The 18,197-nt window shown below is 46.3% G+C and overlaps 1 protein-coding gene across 1 annotated transcript in view; it reads right to left on the reverse strand.

Annotated features, from left to right (window-relative positions):
- SETD7 (SET domain containing 7, histone lysine methyltransferase) overlaps positions 1-18,197 on the reverse strand; it is a 43,828-nt gene that overhangs the window by 5,706 nt on the left and 19,925 nt on the right. The window contains exons 3-6 of the mRNA XM_041758631.1: positions 16,585-16,786; positions 12,422-12,611; positions 5,994-6,075; positions 3,229-3,346 (exon numbers count right to left, since the gene is read on the reverse strand). Of these exons, the coding sequence (XP_041614565.1) occupies positions 3,229-3,346; positions 5,994-6,075; positions 12,422-12,611; positions 16,585-16,786 (592 nt within the window). The remainder of the gene's footprint in view (positions 1-3,228; positions 3,347-5,993; positions 6,076-12,421; positions 12,612-16,584; positions 16,787-18,197) is intronic.

Below are 18,197 nucleotides of genomic sequence, written 5' to 3' on the forward strand. Positions count from 1 at the left end.
GGACTTAGAGTCTCTTACAAAGACCCACGAAAATATAACCAGGTAGCCCTCGGTTGTTTCTTTCTTCAGGCTAAGGCCTGTCACCTCGAAAGCCCTCCAACACAAAACTCAAAGGTTTACACATCTGATTGTTTTTTAAAGAGTCCAAGCAGGGATGCCCAGGAGGCTCAGTGGTTGAGCATCTGCCTTTGGTTCAAGGAGTGGCCCTGGGGTCCCGGGATCGAGTCCCACTTCGGGCTCCCTGCATGGAGCCTGCTTCTCCCTCTCCCTGTGTCTCTGTCTCTCTCTGTGAGTCTCATGAATAAATAAATACAATCTTTGAAGAAAAATAGTAAAAAATAAAATAAAATAGTCCAAAGCAAGCAGAGTGTCAGCCACTTAGGGCCTGCTTTCCCGGGACACCTGACGGCACGTCTGCTAGCAGGTTAGATACAGCCCAGCGCCAGAAAGGCCCCAGGCTGCCTCTGTCCTTTGGAGCTCTCTGGGCCAGGGACTCCTCACTGTAGGATGGTCCCCTCAGACGCACAAGCGCCCCCTCTTTCCTGGGAGCTCCTGCCCCCCTCTTGCTCTGGATGGTGGCCCCTGTGCCATCTCTGGCAGGGCGGTCATCCCCTCTCTTGCTGCCCGGCGTCAGGGGAGCCTGTGGGGTGCTCCTGCCTCCTGTGGTTGTAGCTGCTTCTCAGATCAACACCCAAATCCCTTCAACCCCCCTCCCTTTGTGAAGAAGACAAGGCAACAGAAAAACAAAAATAAGAACATCAACGGGAACCAGACCACAGCGTCACCAGTTACCACCGGCGCTTTCTTGGCTACAACGGGACTCACTCTGCAGTGCGCTAATAGGCTTCCCTTCTCCAAACCACTTGCCCACTCCAGCCCACACCCCAGGACCTGGTGATGTCAGCAGAGCAGTTTTTTGGAGCAAGCAGGATTACATTAAAAACAATTTCTTTAAAGACTGTATTTATTTGAGAGAGAGAGAGCGCAGAGGGAAGAGCAGAGGGAGAGGGACGGGCCAACCCTGCGCTGAGCACGGAGTCCCACTCGGGCCTCGATCCCACGACCCTGAGATCCCAACCTCAGCTGGAACCAAGAGCTGGGTGCTTACCTGACTGAGCCACCTGGGCGCCCATCGGATTACAAGTTTATTTTTATTTATTTATTTATTCATTCATTCATTCATTTATTTATTTCATTTATTATTATTTATTTATTTAATCATTATTTTTTTCAGATCACACTTTTATTTTTATTTATTTTTAAAATTTATTTATTTTATTATTATTATTTTTTTTCGGATCACACTTTTATATAGAACTGTTGACTCCCAGAGGTAAGCTGCCTCTCCTGTCCCTAAATGACAACGATGCTCTTACTTGTATCTGATATTCATTCAACAAATATTTGCTGAGTGCCTATCATACTCCAGGCACTGTTCTAGGGGCAGGGGATACAGCAGGGGTGGGAGTGAAAAAAATCTTCTTGGGTCTTAATATCCCAGGCCTGTCATAGGATACTGATGTTTGGCACTTGGTGCCATCTACCTTACATTGCCGTTAGCTGTGTGTTTTTATTATATCCTTACAGGATCTAAAGATTTATTTATTACGTTAGAGAGCGAGGGTGGGGAGAGGCAAAGGGAGAAGGAGAGAGAGGGTCTCCAGCAGACTCCCCACTGAGCAAAGAGCCTGATGCAGGGGTCGATTCCACAACCCTGAGATCAGGACCTGCACCAAACAGGAGTCCAGCTGACTGCACCACCCAGGCGTCCCTCCCCAACGGGATGTAAATGCCATGAGGGCAAAGACGGCAAAGACGGTGCCTCATTCACATCCACAGCACAGCAGGAGTTCCACCCCGAGCCCGATTCTGCTACTTGGAATCCTGTTTGTACACTGCTAGTTCCCGTATTTGTGACCCTGGGCAAGTGGCTCACCCGTTCTGGGCTTCCGTCTTGTCTTCTGTGAAATGTTAGAATTAATAGACCACATGGCAATAGTCTGAGCCACCTTGCATACGCTGAACCTGACTGCCAGGTGGCCGACCCGAGGCCCGGCCGTCACCAGGGGGTACTGAGTTTGGGTGCCAAGCCATCTCTGTCTGTATGATGCCTCTGAAGGGGCAAAAACTGGATTGTTTCACGGCATTTCCCCCTTAGCATCCCTCAGCAGTAAGTGAAAAGGGGGGGACCTGACTGAGGGATATGAGCAACATGCCCAGGTCCCATATGTGTAATGCAAGTGAGCCCAGATGGGGACTACAAGCCATGCTCAAGCAGCGGCCTTCTTGTCCTCAAGCGGACGTGTCAGGAAGGTAATTGTGACGTGAAGAAGTGAAAACAAAAAACACCTATGAATTCTGGAAAACATAATAAAGATTGTATTTTAAAGGCAAGAGGTGATGATTCTTAGCTTTTTATTTTTAGCTTTTTTTTTTGGCAATAGAAGCCTTCCTGGCTGGATGTAGGCTACTGTAGGACTTTTGCACAAACAGAAGTAGGAGGCCTTCCTAGGGAGCACCCTGTGCGAGGTCATAGATTAATTACTGACAGAGTCCGGTTGGATCTCCATTTTTTTCAGACACTGGGTGTAGACAGTACAAAGCAATTGCTGTCTCGTTGACGGGTGCCTCTCACTCTCTATAAAATAGCTGTGAAACCTAAAAGAGACCCCAGAGAGTTCCCCTGTTCCTCCGGCCACGTGAGGCTGCAATGAGAAGGGAGCCCTTTATGAACCGGGAAGCGGTTTCTGACCAGATACCAATTCTGCTGATACACTGATCTTGAACTTCCAGCCTCCAGAACTGTGAGAAATAAATTTCTGTTGCTTATAGGTCACCCAGTGTATTTTTAAGATTTTTATATATTTTTTTGAGAGAGAGGGAGACGGGGAGAGAGAGAGAACACAAATGGGGGTGGGGAGGGGCAGAGGAGGGGGAGACGCAGACTCCTTGTGGAGCAGGGATTCCCAACGCAGGACTCGATCCCAGGACCCCGGGATCACGACCTGAGCCCAAGGCAGATGCTTAACCGACTGAGCCACCCGGGCGCCCCCAGTGTATGTTGCTACAGCAAAGACTGCGATAAGACATTATCCCATCAATTTTACAAAAAAAGACTTTATTCTTCATACTTCTAGCGAATATGAAAGTAAAGGGGCTAACAGGAAAATGGAAAGTGTTTGAAACCGAGCCTTTAACCAATCCATTTTCCACCTCCACCCCACTCACCTCTTGGTGTGTAATTCGGACTCCGTTATAAAAAGACATAACAGTATTAGGTCCCACCGCTACCTTTGAAAACAGTCCTTCTCCAGCGCTGGAAATGAGAGATTCAGCAACATAAACCCTAAATAGAAAAAAGAGTCAAATAATGGTTCTTTTAGTTTGATCCGTCACTCTTTACATCAACCACCAAAATACCAGTAAGGCGACTGAACCCAAAGCATCAGTTCATAGGAATCCCGTGAGGAAGGAAGGAAGGAAGAAAAGTTAAATCACAATATTTGGCACTGAAAATGGAAGAATTAGCACTCACGTATCTTTTCAGAGTGGTGTTTAAAATCTGCTCACTAATATGGGGATTATTATATAGAACAGCATGGGTGTGAACTGTGCGGGTCCATTTAGATGCAATTTTTCAAATGTCATTGTCTTATGACTTTCTTTTCTCTCTCTTTTTTTAAGGTTTTATTTTGATTTGATTTAATTTAATTTTATTATTTTATTTTATTTATTTATTTTTTTTAGGTTTTATTTTTAAGTAATCTCTCTACCCAACGCGGGTCTCCAACTCACAACCCCAAGATCAAGAGTTGTGCGCTCTACTGGCTGAGCCAGACAGGCACCCCCTCCCCCCATGACTTTCTTAACATTTTCTTTTGTCTCGCTGACTTTATTGTAAGAATACAGTGTATAAAATGAATCACATACAAAATATGTGTTAATCAACTGTTTACGTGATTCGTGAGGCTTCCAGTCAACAGGAGGCTCTTAGTAGTTATGTTTTTGGGGAATCAAAAGTTAAATGTGGATTTTCAACTGCATGGGGCCAGGGAGGGGGTCGTGGTTTCACTGTATTCATAAAGCAACTCAGTGTTTGATATAAGGTTTTATATTTTTTTAAATTATGTTTTTAGTTAATGAGTAGTTTCACTGTCTTCCTGGACAAGTAAAACATTTCCAAGATAATTAAAGCTGTACCCGAGCCTGTCAATGCCAAATAGGAGGGGAGGACCGTTTTAATTAAGCCCGAAGATGAATCTTTCACATTGAAGAGTGACAAACAGTAAGACATACCCAGTAAGCACTTCCCAACAAAACAGTTTATAACGGGTCTACCAACTATGGCCCCTGGGCCAAATCTGGCAGCTGCACATTTTTGTAAATAGAGATTTATGGAACACAGCCACACCTATTTATTTAGTGTCTATGGCTGCTTTGGCTTGCAGAAGTAGAGCTGAGCAGTTGCAGTAGAGACCCACAGAGCCTGAAATATTTACAATGTGGCTCTTTACAGAAAAAGTTTGCCAATCCCTGGTTTACAAGAAAACAGCACTCCATGATCACCGAACTGGATTTACTAGGCCAGCACATGCCCCATCAACAACTATTTCAGTTCTTTGGGCACTAAGATGTAATGACTCTGGTGGAACTGGGCATCCTTAGTTTTTATTACATGGATCCTATGCCTATTTTATTTTCATTTGTTTATTTTTAAAGATTTTATTTATTTACTCATGAGAGACACAGGGAGAGAGGCAGAGGCACAGGCAGAGGGAGAAGCAGGCTCCCTGTGGGGAGCCTGATGCGGGACTCGATCCCAGGACCCAGATCGCGCCCTGAGCTTAAGGCAGATGCTCAACCGCTGAGCCACCGGGTGCCCCTAAACCACTGCTAGTTTTGAGGGTCCCATTGTACAGCATCATCACAACAACAGTAGCAAAAAAGACCGATAAATGTGAAAATCGTGCTACTGTGCTTCCCTCTGTAAATGGAGCAGGGCTTTGTATCCGGAAAGAAGGCATGCATTCATTGGGATGCTGTGGTGTGCGCCCTGTCCGTTCAACCAGGGAAGAGGCCTATTTTTCAGGTGGAAACAGAAGAAAAAGTGAAGGAAGTCCTTCTTTTTATTTTATTTATTCATGAAAGACAGAGAGAGAGGGAGAAGCAGGCTCCACGCAGGGAGCCCAACGTGGGACTCGATCCCAGGACCCCAGGATCATGCCCTGGGCTAAAGGCAGGTGCTAAACCGCTGAGCCACCGAGGGATTCCCAGGTGCAAGTCCTCCTTTGTGAGCCATGCTTACAAAGAGGAGGCAGAGAGAAAACCAACTGCAGGTGTCACTCTTCCGCACGAACAGGCCAGTTGCTAGGGGAGGAGGGTACCAGAGAAAGTCATACCAATGACCAAGGACAGAGACCTGGAGTCCGGAGAAGAGGAAATGGAACGGGCCTGGGCACTTGGGGAGCCAGCTCATAGAATCAGAAGCCTGTCACTTGTGAGCTGGAATGTTTTCAGGCTTCTTACCGTCTTTCGTTCACACCTGTTCTCCCTCAGTGACTAAAGGCTGTGGTCCAGACCCCCTCAGCTGGGCTGGTGAGGGAGGCATCCTGGTTCCTGCCCAGGCTAGAGCCTTACGGAGTAACATCCGAGGTGCTCCCCTAGAGGCCAGCATGTGGCTGTAGCTTCAGCTGCACCAGGGCCCCCAAGAAAGGGGACATCTGGGCAGGGCCTAGTGGCTGCCCGGCCCGACGGCGCTCTAGATGTAGACGTTTCCTTCTGGGACGGACACCTGGCTGCTCTGTGCTTTACAGGTGGAGAAACTCTCACCAGGACAGATTCTAAATAAGCATAAAAACACTCTTCATCAGGATATATGAACATTTTTTTTTTTTCTGCTCAGAGAGCCACAGAGGAGAATTAGTTTCCACCTTTCGGGCTATTTGACTTCCCATAACAATGCCATTCAAACCACAAGGAAAAAAAAAATTTACCTCTCTGACTCATATGGGTCCGGAAGAAGAACACTGGTAGAAATGCAAGATGAAGTCGATTTATCAAAGTGGTACACGGAGCCTGAAAAGCAAACGGAACAAATCTCAGTCTAGAGATTACAGTTAGGGAAGGGCTTTCACAGCATCTCTTTGTACTCCTGGCACAGAAGGAGTTTAGGTGATGAAAAATGCCACTCAGGTTACACCAACTAGAATAAATTCTTCAATACAAACGAATGGTTGTTAGATTTGCCTTTGAGTTTTATTTTTAGGTCTTCATGAACAGCCATCAGACCTATGCCTCAAAAATCCCATTTTTGCTTTTGGAGTTTTCTTTATTCAAGCGGTTTACAAAATGCTCGTGTGATTACAGTTTTTAATCAAGAACATGCTTTGTCATGAAATTTTGAGAGCTCTCTGGTCAGACTGGGTTGGAGGATGGTTTTAAAATGTTCTTGTAAAAAAAATAAATATATAAAAATAAATAAATAAAATGTTCTTGTGAAAAAAATGTAAAAAAAAAGTAAAAATAAAAAATTGAAGTGAAAAAAAAATGTTCTCGTGGGCAGGCGGCGGGGTGGGGGGGTGCTCAGCAGTTTAACGCCGCCTTCAGCCTAGGGCGTGATCCTAGAGACCCGGGATCGAGTCCCACGTCGGGCTCCCTGCATGGAGCCTGTTTCTTCCTCTGCCTGTGTCTCTGCGTCTCTTTCTCTCTGTCTCTCGTGAATAAATAAATTTGAAAATCTTCAAAAAAAAAAAATAAAATAAAATTCTCTTGTGGTTTCCTTCCTACTAGAAGCAGTCCGTAGACTCCAGCCATCCAGCCCTGGCAGTTGTCCCCTTCGCTAAAAATAAACACTCGCCTCACCAGAATTAGGAACAGAACTGCTTTTGATAAAGCAAAAACAAAGTCGTCTTATTTCTATCAAGGTGGTTCAGAAGCCAATTAGTAATTCATTCTACCCACTAAAGTATACAACCGCTCTAGAATTCACACTGGTTCTCTGCAAAGGATTAGCCCCCGAGAATCCTCCCAGGGCGCAGTGACAACGTCGGGTGCTCCAACGCCTAATAAGTAAAGAAACATATTTTATTTTATTTTTAAAAATATTTTATTTATTTATTCACGAAAGACACACACACAGAGAGAGAGAGAGGCAGAGACACAGGCAGAAGGAGAAGCAGGCTCCATGCAGGGAGCCCAACATGGGACTCGATCCCGGGTCTCCAGGATCACACCCCGGGCTAAAGGCGGTGCTAAACCCCTGAGCCACCCGGGCTGCCCCAAGAAACATATTTTAGAATCAAAGGGCTTTACTCCTGCAAATTCTTTCAGGCACCAAGGCACCACAGATAATCCCATTAAGCAGCTCCTCTGTGGTTACAAGGTCCTCCTTCTGGGGTTTGTTGGGTATAGTCACAAAACCCAAATGGATGTGTCAAACTAAGTGAAAAAGCAATCCAAATCAGTCTGCTGGGAAACAGACCGTTTGTGTATTTGAAAGAGAACCTCGCTCAGGAAACTGGTTTTCTAGAACACGAAGAACTGAGAGGCCCAAGGGGCCCGGGAGGAGCCCAGAGCCTGGCAAGGGTTGGAAGCCATATAACGCTCAGCCAGAGGGACAGAGCGGGGGGGGGGGGGGGGGGGGGCCTGGGGCTCTAGAGCTGGGCTCGCCCCATGGAAGCTGGGGTGCTGGGGGGGCCTTCATGGCGGGAGATGCCATCAGGACAGAGGCCACTGCTGGAGACGCTGCTGGACACACAGAGGCAACTCCGACTCCTTCCCTCGTCGTCATGCCCCTGGCCAGGGCCTCCCTGTGGCCAAACCTATACGGGAGCCTGGGCCATGCGGCCTGCAAGACGCAGCAGCCCCCGCCACAAAAGCAGGGCGGGAGGAGGGCGACGGGTGCACCTGAGAGCAAACAGGTAGCGGCCCAACGCACAAACCACCCAAGGAGGTCAGTTTAAGGAAGAAGCAACCCACTTTCCAACCAAACTTTCCTGTGAAGTACATGCTCTGTTGTGCAGAAAATCTGTGCCCCCCCCCCCCGGCCTAACCCTTCCATCACGAAGCCCCCAGTGCCAACTGCGAGTGCCGCTGCAGGCACGGGGCGGGGGCGGCGAGGGGAAGCCGCTTTCAGGGGCCGAGGCCACCTCCTCCAGCACACACGGGCCTCCTGTTCCTCCCACGCTGGCCTGCGTCCTGGGCAAATGGGGCCCACGCTCACTTCTCCTCTCCTCGGGGACGCATACAAGCCCTTGGCCCAGCGCTCGTTCATTCCCTCGACGGACGTTGGCTCTAAGGGACCAGCCGAGCCTTAAGGACGGGACAGGAATGACCGCAGGAAGGAGCTCCTCGTGGACAGGTGGAGAGAGGAGGCAGGAAGCAAGCCAGCCTGAGCCCTGGCGAGGAGATCGGCCTGCAGCGAGCGGGGAAGCAGAGCGGCCTGCGGTTCCAGAAGCATAAGGAGAAAGGGGGTGGTGGGAGAGGTCGGCGGGGGGCAGGCTGGGAGGACTTTGGGTGCCATGTGTGCATGACGGTTTTCCTCCCTGTCCCCAGCCTGGACCACATGGAGGCATGACACCCGAAGGCCTGGGCCCCGCCCCTGCCCCAGCTCACGGTGACGGGGGGGGGGGGGGCCCAGAAGCACCCAGGCACCCCAAGCAGCCAGGCCTCCTGAGCCTGGGGAAACCTAAACCGTTCAACATGTGCTGAAGCTATAAGGCATCCCGGCACCTTAGCAGGAGTTCTGCGCCTCCTCCCCACCTTGTCTGCAGCCCTAAGCTAAGGTGACGAGGGTGCTTGCTGGTTACGACCTGGAGATCTAAGCAAACGAACCCTTTGAGAATTCCCCCCTCGCTTCCCCAAATCTGCTGCTTACTCACACCAAGAAGGATGTAAAGATAACAGTGTCTTTCTTTCTTTCTTTCTTTCTTTCTTTCTTTCTTTCTTTCTTTCTTTCTTTCTTTCTTTCTTTCTTTTTTTTTAGATTTTATTTATTTATCTGGCAGAGAGCGAGCGAGCGAGTGAGTGCACCAGCAGGCCGAGTGGCAGGGGAGAGGGAGAAGCAGATTCCCGGGCAGGGAGCCCGTCGGGCGACTCCACCCCAGGGCCCTGGGATCGCGGCCTGAGCCGAAGGCAGCCGCTTACCCAACTCACCACCCAGGCGGCCCAACAGCAACTGTGGTCACGGTGCTGTGTACTAGGTGCCAGTCTCTGTCTATTCATGAAGAATGAAGAATGAAGAAACAGGTTCCAAAGGGATAAATAACTTGCCCAAGACCACTATGGTGGATGTTGAAGCTGGAGCACAAATCAGGGGACGCTCAAGGTCACGGATCTTGCACTAAAACACGCTGCTGCTTCTGAAGTTTTAAAATTGGCATCACCAGTTGGGATCCTCCCCTGGCCCAGGTCCCCTCCCTTCTAAACATTGTAGGGCCGTCTCCTTTCAGGACGTATGCGAAGAGCACAGATATTAGAATTTGAAGTGCAAAGATTACTAATTTCAATAAAAAACCCCCAAATTTTCATTTTGGGATGATATTAAATTTATAGAAAAGTTGCAAAGATGGAACAGAGCACCGCAATACTCATGGGAAGAAAACCAAGAAACCTCATGGTTTCTTGTGATGTTAACTTCCTGTTACCTGGTGTGTTTGTCAAAATTAAGAAGCCAACATAGCTACGTTACTATTAACTGAACTTCAGACTATTCAGATGTCACCAGCTTTTCTGCTAATGCCTCCTTTCCGTTCCAGGATCTGATCCAGAATCCCATGTTGCATTTAGGCTGCCTCAATTTTTAACTTAAAAAAACAAAAACTGAGACATTTAAAACAACCAAGTTGGACCTAAGTGTAAATGCTAGATTTCCTATTTTTGGAGATTCTCCTCTGGAGATTCTCCTTCAGATCACAAATAGCAAAATATTATTTAGGACTATTCCTGCATAGACTTATCTACTACTATCTTATCTACTTTTTTTTTCTCTGTATAACCTAACTTAGAGTGCACATAGATGCATATTTTGCTTTCAAGGAATCAGACCAATTCAAACAGCTTTCTTTTGCTGTGCCACCCAAAATACAAAATCTTGGTTTTCCCCCTTTTTTTTCCCAGACTTTCTATAATAAATAATTCTCTACTCAGAAAAAAATGTTTAGTATGCACTACTGTACTTCCTAAAGGAAACAGGATTTTTTTCTAACATGGATTCCACTGGGCTCACTCATGTATCCAGTATGTGTCCCGTGAGGATGCTGGGCTCTGAAGACGGCAGGGGATGCCAACACGCATTTATCTGTCCCAATCAGAGCTCAGACTGAATCAACTTTACAATTTGTATCAACCTGGAGATCGACCTAATTTGATCCTTTAGTACCATTAAGCTGTACTTCAGTTTTTTTCTGAGACCTAACCTTTTGAAATTCATTGGATTACTGCTGCCATTTCTTCACTTCTTCCCTGTATTAGAATTACATAGTTATGCCTTCATCAAGTGACTTTTTAGCATCTGCTACTGAAACACATGGTATCTATTTCCCCATCTCACTGCTATTTGGCTTGGCTGCGTGACCTGCTTTGACCGATGAAAAGCAGGCAAAAGAAGAATGAAGCTGGACCATTCTCTCACACCATACACAGAGATAAACTCAAAATGGATGAAAGATCTAAGTGTGGGACAAGAATCCATCAAAATCCTGTGCGAGAACATGGGCAACACCCTTTTTGAACTCGGCCACAGCAACCTCTTGCAAGAAACATCTATGAAGGCAAGGGATACAAAACCAATAATGAACTAGTAAGGGGATCCCGGGGTGGCTCAGTGGTTTAGCGCCTGCCTTCGGCCCAGGGTCTGATCCTGGAGACCCGGGATCGAGTCCTGCATTGGGCTCCCTGCATGGAGCCTGCTTCTCCCTCTCCCTCTGCCTGTGTCTCTGCCTCTCTCTCTGTGTCTCTCATAAATAAAAAATAAATAAATAAATAAAAATAAATAAATAAAATCTTTTAAAAAATGAACTATTGGGACTTAGTCAAGATAAAAAGCTTCTCCACAGCAAAGGAGCAGTCAACAAAACTAAAAGACAACCTACAGAATGGGAGAAAATATTTGCAAATGACATATCAGATAAAGGGCTGGTATCTAAGCTCTATAAAGAACTTATCAACCTCAACACCCAAGAAACAACAATCCAGTCATGAAATGGGCAAAAGACATGAACAGACATTTCTCCAGAGAAGACATACGCATGGCCAACAAGCACACGAGACAATGCTCCGCATCACTGGCCACCAGGGAAATACAAATCAAAACCACGATGAGATACCACTTTACACTGGTAAGAATGGCTAAGGTTAACAAGGCAGGAAACCACAAATGCTGGAGAGGATGTGGAGCAAGGGGAACCCTCTCGCACTGCTGGTGGGAATGCAGGCTGGTGCAGCCACTCTGGAAAATAGTATGGAGGTTCCCTAAGAAGTTAAAAATAGAGCTACCCTACGTCCCAGCAATTGCCCTGCTGGGGATTTACCCCAAGGATACAGATGTAGTCAAACGGCAGGACACCTGCACCCCAATGTTTCTAGCAGCAATGTCCACAATAGCCACACTGTGGGAGGAGCCTCGGTGTCCATCGACAGATGAATGGATTAAGAAGATGTGGTCTATATACACAATGGAATATTCCTCAGCCATCAGAAAGGATGAATACCCACCATTTGCTTCAATGTGGATGGAGCTGGCGGATATTATGCTGAGTGAGGTAAATCAACCGAAGAAGGACAATCATCATATGGTTTCACTCATACGGGGAATATGAGAAATAGTGAAAGGGACCATAAGGGAAGGAGGGGAAACTGAGTGGGGAAAAATTAGAGAGGAAGACAAACCATGAGACACTCCTAACTCTGGGAAACAAACAAAAGGTTGCAAAAGGGGAGGGGCTGGGGGAATGGGGTGACTGCGTGACGGGCACTGAGGAGGCACTTGATGGGGTGAGCACTGGGTGTTATATGTTTAAAAAGTGGGCAAAAGTGACATTGAGTCAACAAGCTAAGCTTTCAGAAGCAACACAGCGTCTGCTCGTGCCCTGGCTTTCTGTGACCCACTTGGGAAAATCTTGACTCAGGTCACCAAAGTCCCTTCAGACTGGGCCCCAGAATTAAGACGTGTAAGACGTAAAATGATAAGACGCGTTCAGTCCAGCCATGCCCAGCCCAGCCCAGCCCAGCCCAGCCCAGCCTATACCAGCTGGAGTACAGCTCGTCAGCAGACCCGTATTTGAGGTGTGGAGGTGTCTGTTATGCAGCAAAGCTGATTAATACACGATTAAAGTGAACTAGACAAAGAAATTAATTTCTCTTAACCATGCCCTAACAGCCTGCTTTGGAATCAGAGCAACCATCTGAAGCAGCTCCAACTTACTTCCAGGCATCAGCTCAAAGTGAGGCCTTCCTTCTTCGGTGGACATTAGGGTAGCCAGTTTTCCCTCTATCATCTCTCCGTCAATGAATTTCCCATAAAGTGCAGTCCTCTCATCGGGGTACACATAGGCGATCTTCTCTCCAGTCATCTCCCCATCTTCATTTACTTCTCCCACAAGGCTGCCTCCATCCTGATGGGAGAAACCAAAAGCCAGAAAATATTATATGTAGTATTTATCTATAGGACACGACTTCAAGGAATTTTTCTTGTGCACTCCCATCATTGGTGGCCCTAATGCAACAGTTTAAGAACCCAGAGCTTTCACGTGGGTGAGAAAAACGTGATGCGTACCTCCCCATCCAGGCCTGTACAAGTAAACTGCTAGAAGCTACACAGAGAAGCACAGAAGCCTGATCTGAGCTGCACTTCATAATTCTTACAAGCTACTGACACTATTTTGGTGTGTTATCTAAGAAGCAAATGGGTTGTATTTGTAGTATCAGTTACAAACACTTAAAGGGAACGTAACTAAGTGTTATTTTGGGGCCAATATCAAATGCTATGAGGATCTGTGGCAAGATGGTTTTACCGACTATTCGTACCATCTCACCTCTCCATGTTGGATTTTGGATTTCTGGTCGATTAAGAAAATCTTCACTTCAAATGTATTTAAGAATTAATTTTAGTGTACATGAATAAAGAGAGTTGTCTGCATTTCCTAAAAGATAAGCCAAAGGACTTCTGGACACTGCCTGAGAATCCTACACTGTCACTTTTTACGGCATTAGAAGGAATAGTAAAAAAATAAAATAAAATAAAAAAATCAACTAAATTCCATCCCTTCCCCATCACCTCTTTCTTCCCCCTTTGTTTATTTACTGCTCCTTTCTGCGGCCTTCCAGGAGAGGAGCCAGCTGTGCTTCCTGTTTAACTGTCACTTGCCTTCATTCCTAAGAGTCATTAAATACTTTAGGGCAGAGGCCTAAAGTATAATTCTGTATCCTGGTAAGTGCTAGGGACATGATAGGTGAACCACAAATACTTTTTGAATTGAATGGGGATACCAAAAAATAATCTAATAAATGATTTAAAACCATTGAATCTAGGGTGTAAGGGATATTCCCCCCCCCCCCCATGCAGAAGGTCTTCACAGTATAACTGAAAATCTGAGACCTTTGTGGGTTCAATATAACAACAGTAAAGCCATGACATCCTCTAAAAGCTTGGTTATTTCTCCAACTCAAAGGTTCTAGAAACAGCCACTCGAGGTCGGCGGTGTAGGGTGACTTCTGAGCGATCCCAAATGCTGCTCACTGAGAGACAGCAGGAATAAATAACATCAGGTACCTGATTTCTACAGCTCACCATAGTCTAATTGCCCTTTGAAGAAAACAGGTCATAAATTCAAAAATGAACCACAGCACTTTCATAGAAAGAAAAATACTTGGCAGCATTTTTAACGGACAGAAAGTGCATTAGAGCTATATTATGGCTCTTTCTCCTCCCAGAGTTAATTCTTAATAAGCGAGCAGAAACGTGGATGATACTTTCTTGCAAGATCTGCCTTTAGACTTTCAGGGGTGATGAGAGTTGAAGGGTGTTAGAGCATTTGTGCTTCTTTTTTTTTTTTTTTATAGCATTTGTGCTTCTAACCTGCCGTAACTAATGTCAGCCAACGTTACTAGTTATTTGTACAGAATTCTCTTTCCGGCCTCTCACATTTTCCCCCCCCTAAATACTTTAAACTCTTGGTCAGGGAGGCAGTGAATTTATTTGTCTAGGATGATAAAGCGGAGATCCTGCTTTTATTTCCAAAAGGAGGTAGACATTTCAAACTGAAAACGTTTGGCAGCGTCACTGTTCCAAGATAAAATTTTGAAAGAAATAAGCTGTCCTGAGAGCAAGCTGATGAATACCGGAGGGCGAGTCACTCTTTCTCCTCCCTTTGTTCCTGCTTTGACTCTATGTCACAAACGCGTCCTTGTCTGCTGTGTCAGGGAGTGTCGGGGAGGAAGCTGCTGCCTTCCCGCCTCTGCTCGCTGGCTCCTCTTCATGGGAGAAGGAATCACTCACTTGATTAGTCAGAAGGCAGGCTCTGACACCCACTGACACCCATCTCTTTAGCGGGTGGGGGTTAACCCCTGCGGTTCCCAGGGGTCCTGCTATATTTTCACTCGTGCTGTCCTGGGAGCAGTCGGTGCCTGCAGGCTGCGACTCTTCCCATCTCCATCCCTGCCCTGTCCTTGGGGATGCTCCCCGGGCAAGATCTGCAACTTTCTAGAGCTCTCTAGCTGCAGCTGGTCCAGGGGTTTCGTTCAGAGGGGCAAGGTACAGAGGCTCATTGTGACGTGGGGTCCACATCACATCTCCAGTCCAACACTGCCATAGTGAAACCCACATTTTGGCCTCTGACACCTACCGACACAGGTTTTAGCTGATTCTCAATCCAGAGAGAAGAGGGATGCGATTAGCCCCCTCGACTGCCAACAGATACCCTATATACAGCACACCTTCTCCCAAGTTATTTTTGAAAGTGTAAAACTCCCCGGTGCTTCTTTTATAAGGCAGAGTCTTCTCTTGGTATTTAGTAAGGTAATAATTAGCACCAAATGCTAAAACGTAGGTGTACCATTCAGGTTTCAAGACGCGACTACACTGAGTGATGCGGATCCATTTACCTTGGCGCATCTTTGGTGTCTTGTAGAGACGCTAACTGGTCACAGTCACAGGCAAGAGGACAGGTAACAGGAGGATCCGGCCGTCCCTATGTTGCCTCTTTCCTACACCCAGTCTCCCGCAGAGGGCTCCACTTTCTCTGACTTCATGATTCACTGTATCAGCGGATCCCCAGGGCCAGGGCGCAGGATGCTCAACTGGCCTACTCACGAGGCAACGGAAGTCTCAATCTTCCTAAGCTGCTATGTGCCTCCACCCATCCCTCTCCTGCTCACCTGACAGGTAACCAAAGGGACTTCTGATCTACTGCAGAGCCTACCAAGAACATATGTAATTGCTCTGGTAATTATTTTAAAAATGTTTTCCAGTATTCTTTCCTTAAGCCCTGTTCCTAGAGTATAACTTCTTTTTATTTTATTTATTTTTTATTTTATTTTATTATTTTTTATAACTTCTTTTTAAAGAACAAGAATAAGGAGATTTAGCTGGGGCTACTTTTTTTGTTACACATGTAATAGATCATTTTGTTTTGTTTTGTTTTTAGATCATTTGTTTTTATTAACATTTTCTTACTCATAAGAAGATAGGGTTCGGAGTAAGAAAAATTGTATCGTATCTTGCCTTAAGCTTTGGACAAAATAAAACATTACTATTATTAGTTTTAGGTTTTTGGTTTTATTTTTCAAGTAAGAGCTACGTCCAACACAGGGCTCGAACTCATGACCCCAACATCAAGAGTTGCATGCTCTAGGGACTCAACCAGCTAGGTGCCCTGGTCAAAAATAAAATCTTGGGCAAAATATTTTCTAAGGTCTATTTCCTGAGACATTTTCTGGAAATTCACTAATGACAGATGGGATATTTGAAATGCAAACAACAACGAGAGCATTAATTTCCAACCCAATGGGTTTTGCACATCATTTTGCCCTGGTGAACTCCAGAAATATTGGGAGATGTTATCGAATACTCAAAGGCAAGTTCATTTTTATCATCTTAATTTAAGCGACATAAGCCATAAATCGCTTATAAAGTGGGGAGGCGGGCTGTAAAACCAAGTAGTGACAGTGCGGTAAGTCCCAGAAGATGGGAGACCGCTGGATCAGTTCTCCTGCATGAGAACCAGAACCGAATGAATGGCAACCCTATATACTAAAAGAATATTTTTGAAAGGCGTATGTTTTTTGTCTTTATTAGTGGCACAATAAAGCCATTTTGTCCCAATTTGCTTGAATCAGGACTACTTGTTCCTTTCCAAAACAACCTTGAAGAGGAATGAGCAGTAGCTGTGAGGCTCAACCATCTGAGTGCGTAGAGGTAACAGCGAGGGGCACACCTCGTGAGCCAGTGGCTCCAGCTCCTATGACTCTCAGGTGTCACAGCTTCACATTTTCTAACATAGAGAACACATTTCACTCCTTATTGCGAGGAGTTGAAAAACTGGTTAAGACACGTTACATTTCAGCAAGACGAACAGTCACCAGGCTTACTGGGTAGTATATCCAGCAGACTCCATGCCGAATGTTATCCTTGTATTGCCCCTTGAAGATCAATCTCCCATCCGTGTCATACTCCTGGGCGGGCCCGTTCAACTCTCCGTCTACATATGTGCCCTGGAGAACGCCCCCGTCCTCATAAGTGTACACTCCCTGGCCCTGCAGGGCGTCGTCCACATAATACCCCTCCAGGGTGCTGTGAGAGAAGGGAGAACAAAAGGGAACAGTCAGACTGTGAGTCCACTCTTAGAAGAAAGGATCACATGCAAGGAACTGCATGCCCAGCTCTGTTTCGATGCTGACCCGTATTCAGTGCATCTCCTGAATCCTCTGGCTCGCTAGGAAAAACACTCCCGAGATATGGGTAGGGTTGGGGACAGAGGGACAGCTCATTCTTAACTTCCCAGGTCCCACCAATCCTTTGTGTCTGCCAGCAGAAAGAGAGAGGAACAAAGCCACAGGTGGAAACTGAGCACAAGCCTCATCTGATTATGTTTTCAGTGCAAAGATGCCAAACAACCCCGGGCCCTGCCCACTGCACAGAGACCACTCACGCTTTACTCTCTCAAGAGAATAAAGTCCAGACTTTATTGGGTTTTCAAGCCCTTTCAGATGGCTTGTATACAGTGGTCTCTAATAATACAAAACTGGTTCAGAATGTAAATATCTACATATTTATTTAAGGCATGAATGTATTACTTATGGAGGACAACTATAACTGATATCCAGCCAAGAGAGTCCCTTCCATTTCTTTGGATGATATATGGGGATATTTAAAAAAGATTTTATTTATTTATTCATGAGAGACACACAGAGAGAGGCAGAGACACAGGCAGAGGGAGAAGCAGGTTCCCTGCGGGGAGCCCGATGCGAGACTTGATCCCGGGACCCTTGGGATCACAACCTGGGCTGAAGGCAGATGCTCAACCACTGAGCCACCCAGGGGGCCCTGATATATGGGGATTTAGTTAGGTCCATGCATGTGTGCACGTGTGTGTGCATGTGTGTGTATGTACATGATCGTGGTAAATGGGGGCAAGTGTGGCGACTGCAGGCTGACCCTTGCTAACATGGCCAGTGGCCTGATAGCGTGGAGACCCCTCCGCTCAACAGAAGAAAGCTCACAGGGTGCTGCTCGTGGTGAATTCACAAGAACCTGCCCCCCGCCGCCCTGCTCTCTCTCCCTCCTCCTAAAACACTTTGGGAATTTCAGTATGTTTTCAGTATTGGTTTCTCAAGGACCACTGTCCAATGAAATGATCTTTACCCCCAGATTCCCTCTGTGTACTACAGTTTGGAATAAGGGAAAGAGCAGCTCAAATAATGTTTTAAGTTTTTTTTTTTTTAACGTATCCATTCTTGAGAGAGACACACACACACAGAGGCTGAGACACAGGCAGAGGGAGAAGCAGGCTCCCTGCAGGGAGCCCCATGTGGGACTCGATCCCGGAATCCCGGGATCCTGGGCCTAAGGCAGATGCTCAACCACTGAGCCACCCAGGTGTCCCTCAAATAATTTTTTAAATTTAAAATGTTCAGTGACAAAGAGTCTATTTTAACGTCTGCAGAGAGCATTCCCTGGGTTATCATGAACTGCGCCCACAAGC

This window comes from Vulpes lagopus, chromosome 6 (genome assembly GCF_018345385.1).
Source record: "Vulpes lagopus strain Blue_001 chromosome 6, ASM1834538v1, whole genome shotgun sequence".
Lineage (NCBI taxonomy): Eukaryota > Metazoa > Chordata > Mammalia > Carnivora > Canidae > Vulpes > Vulpes lagopus.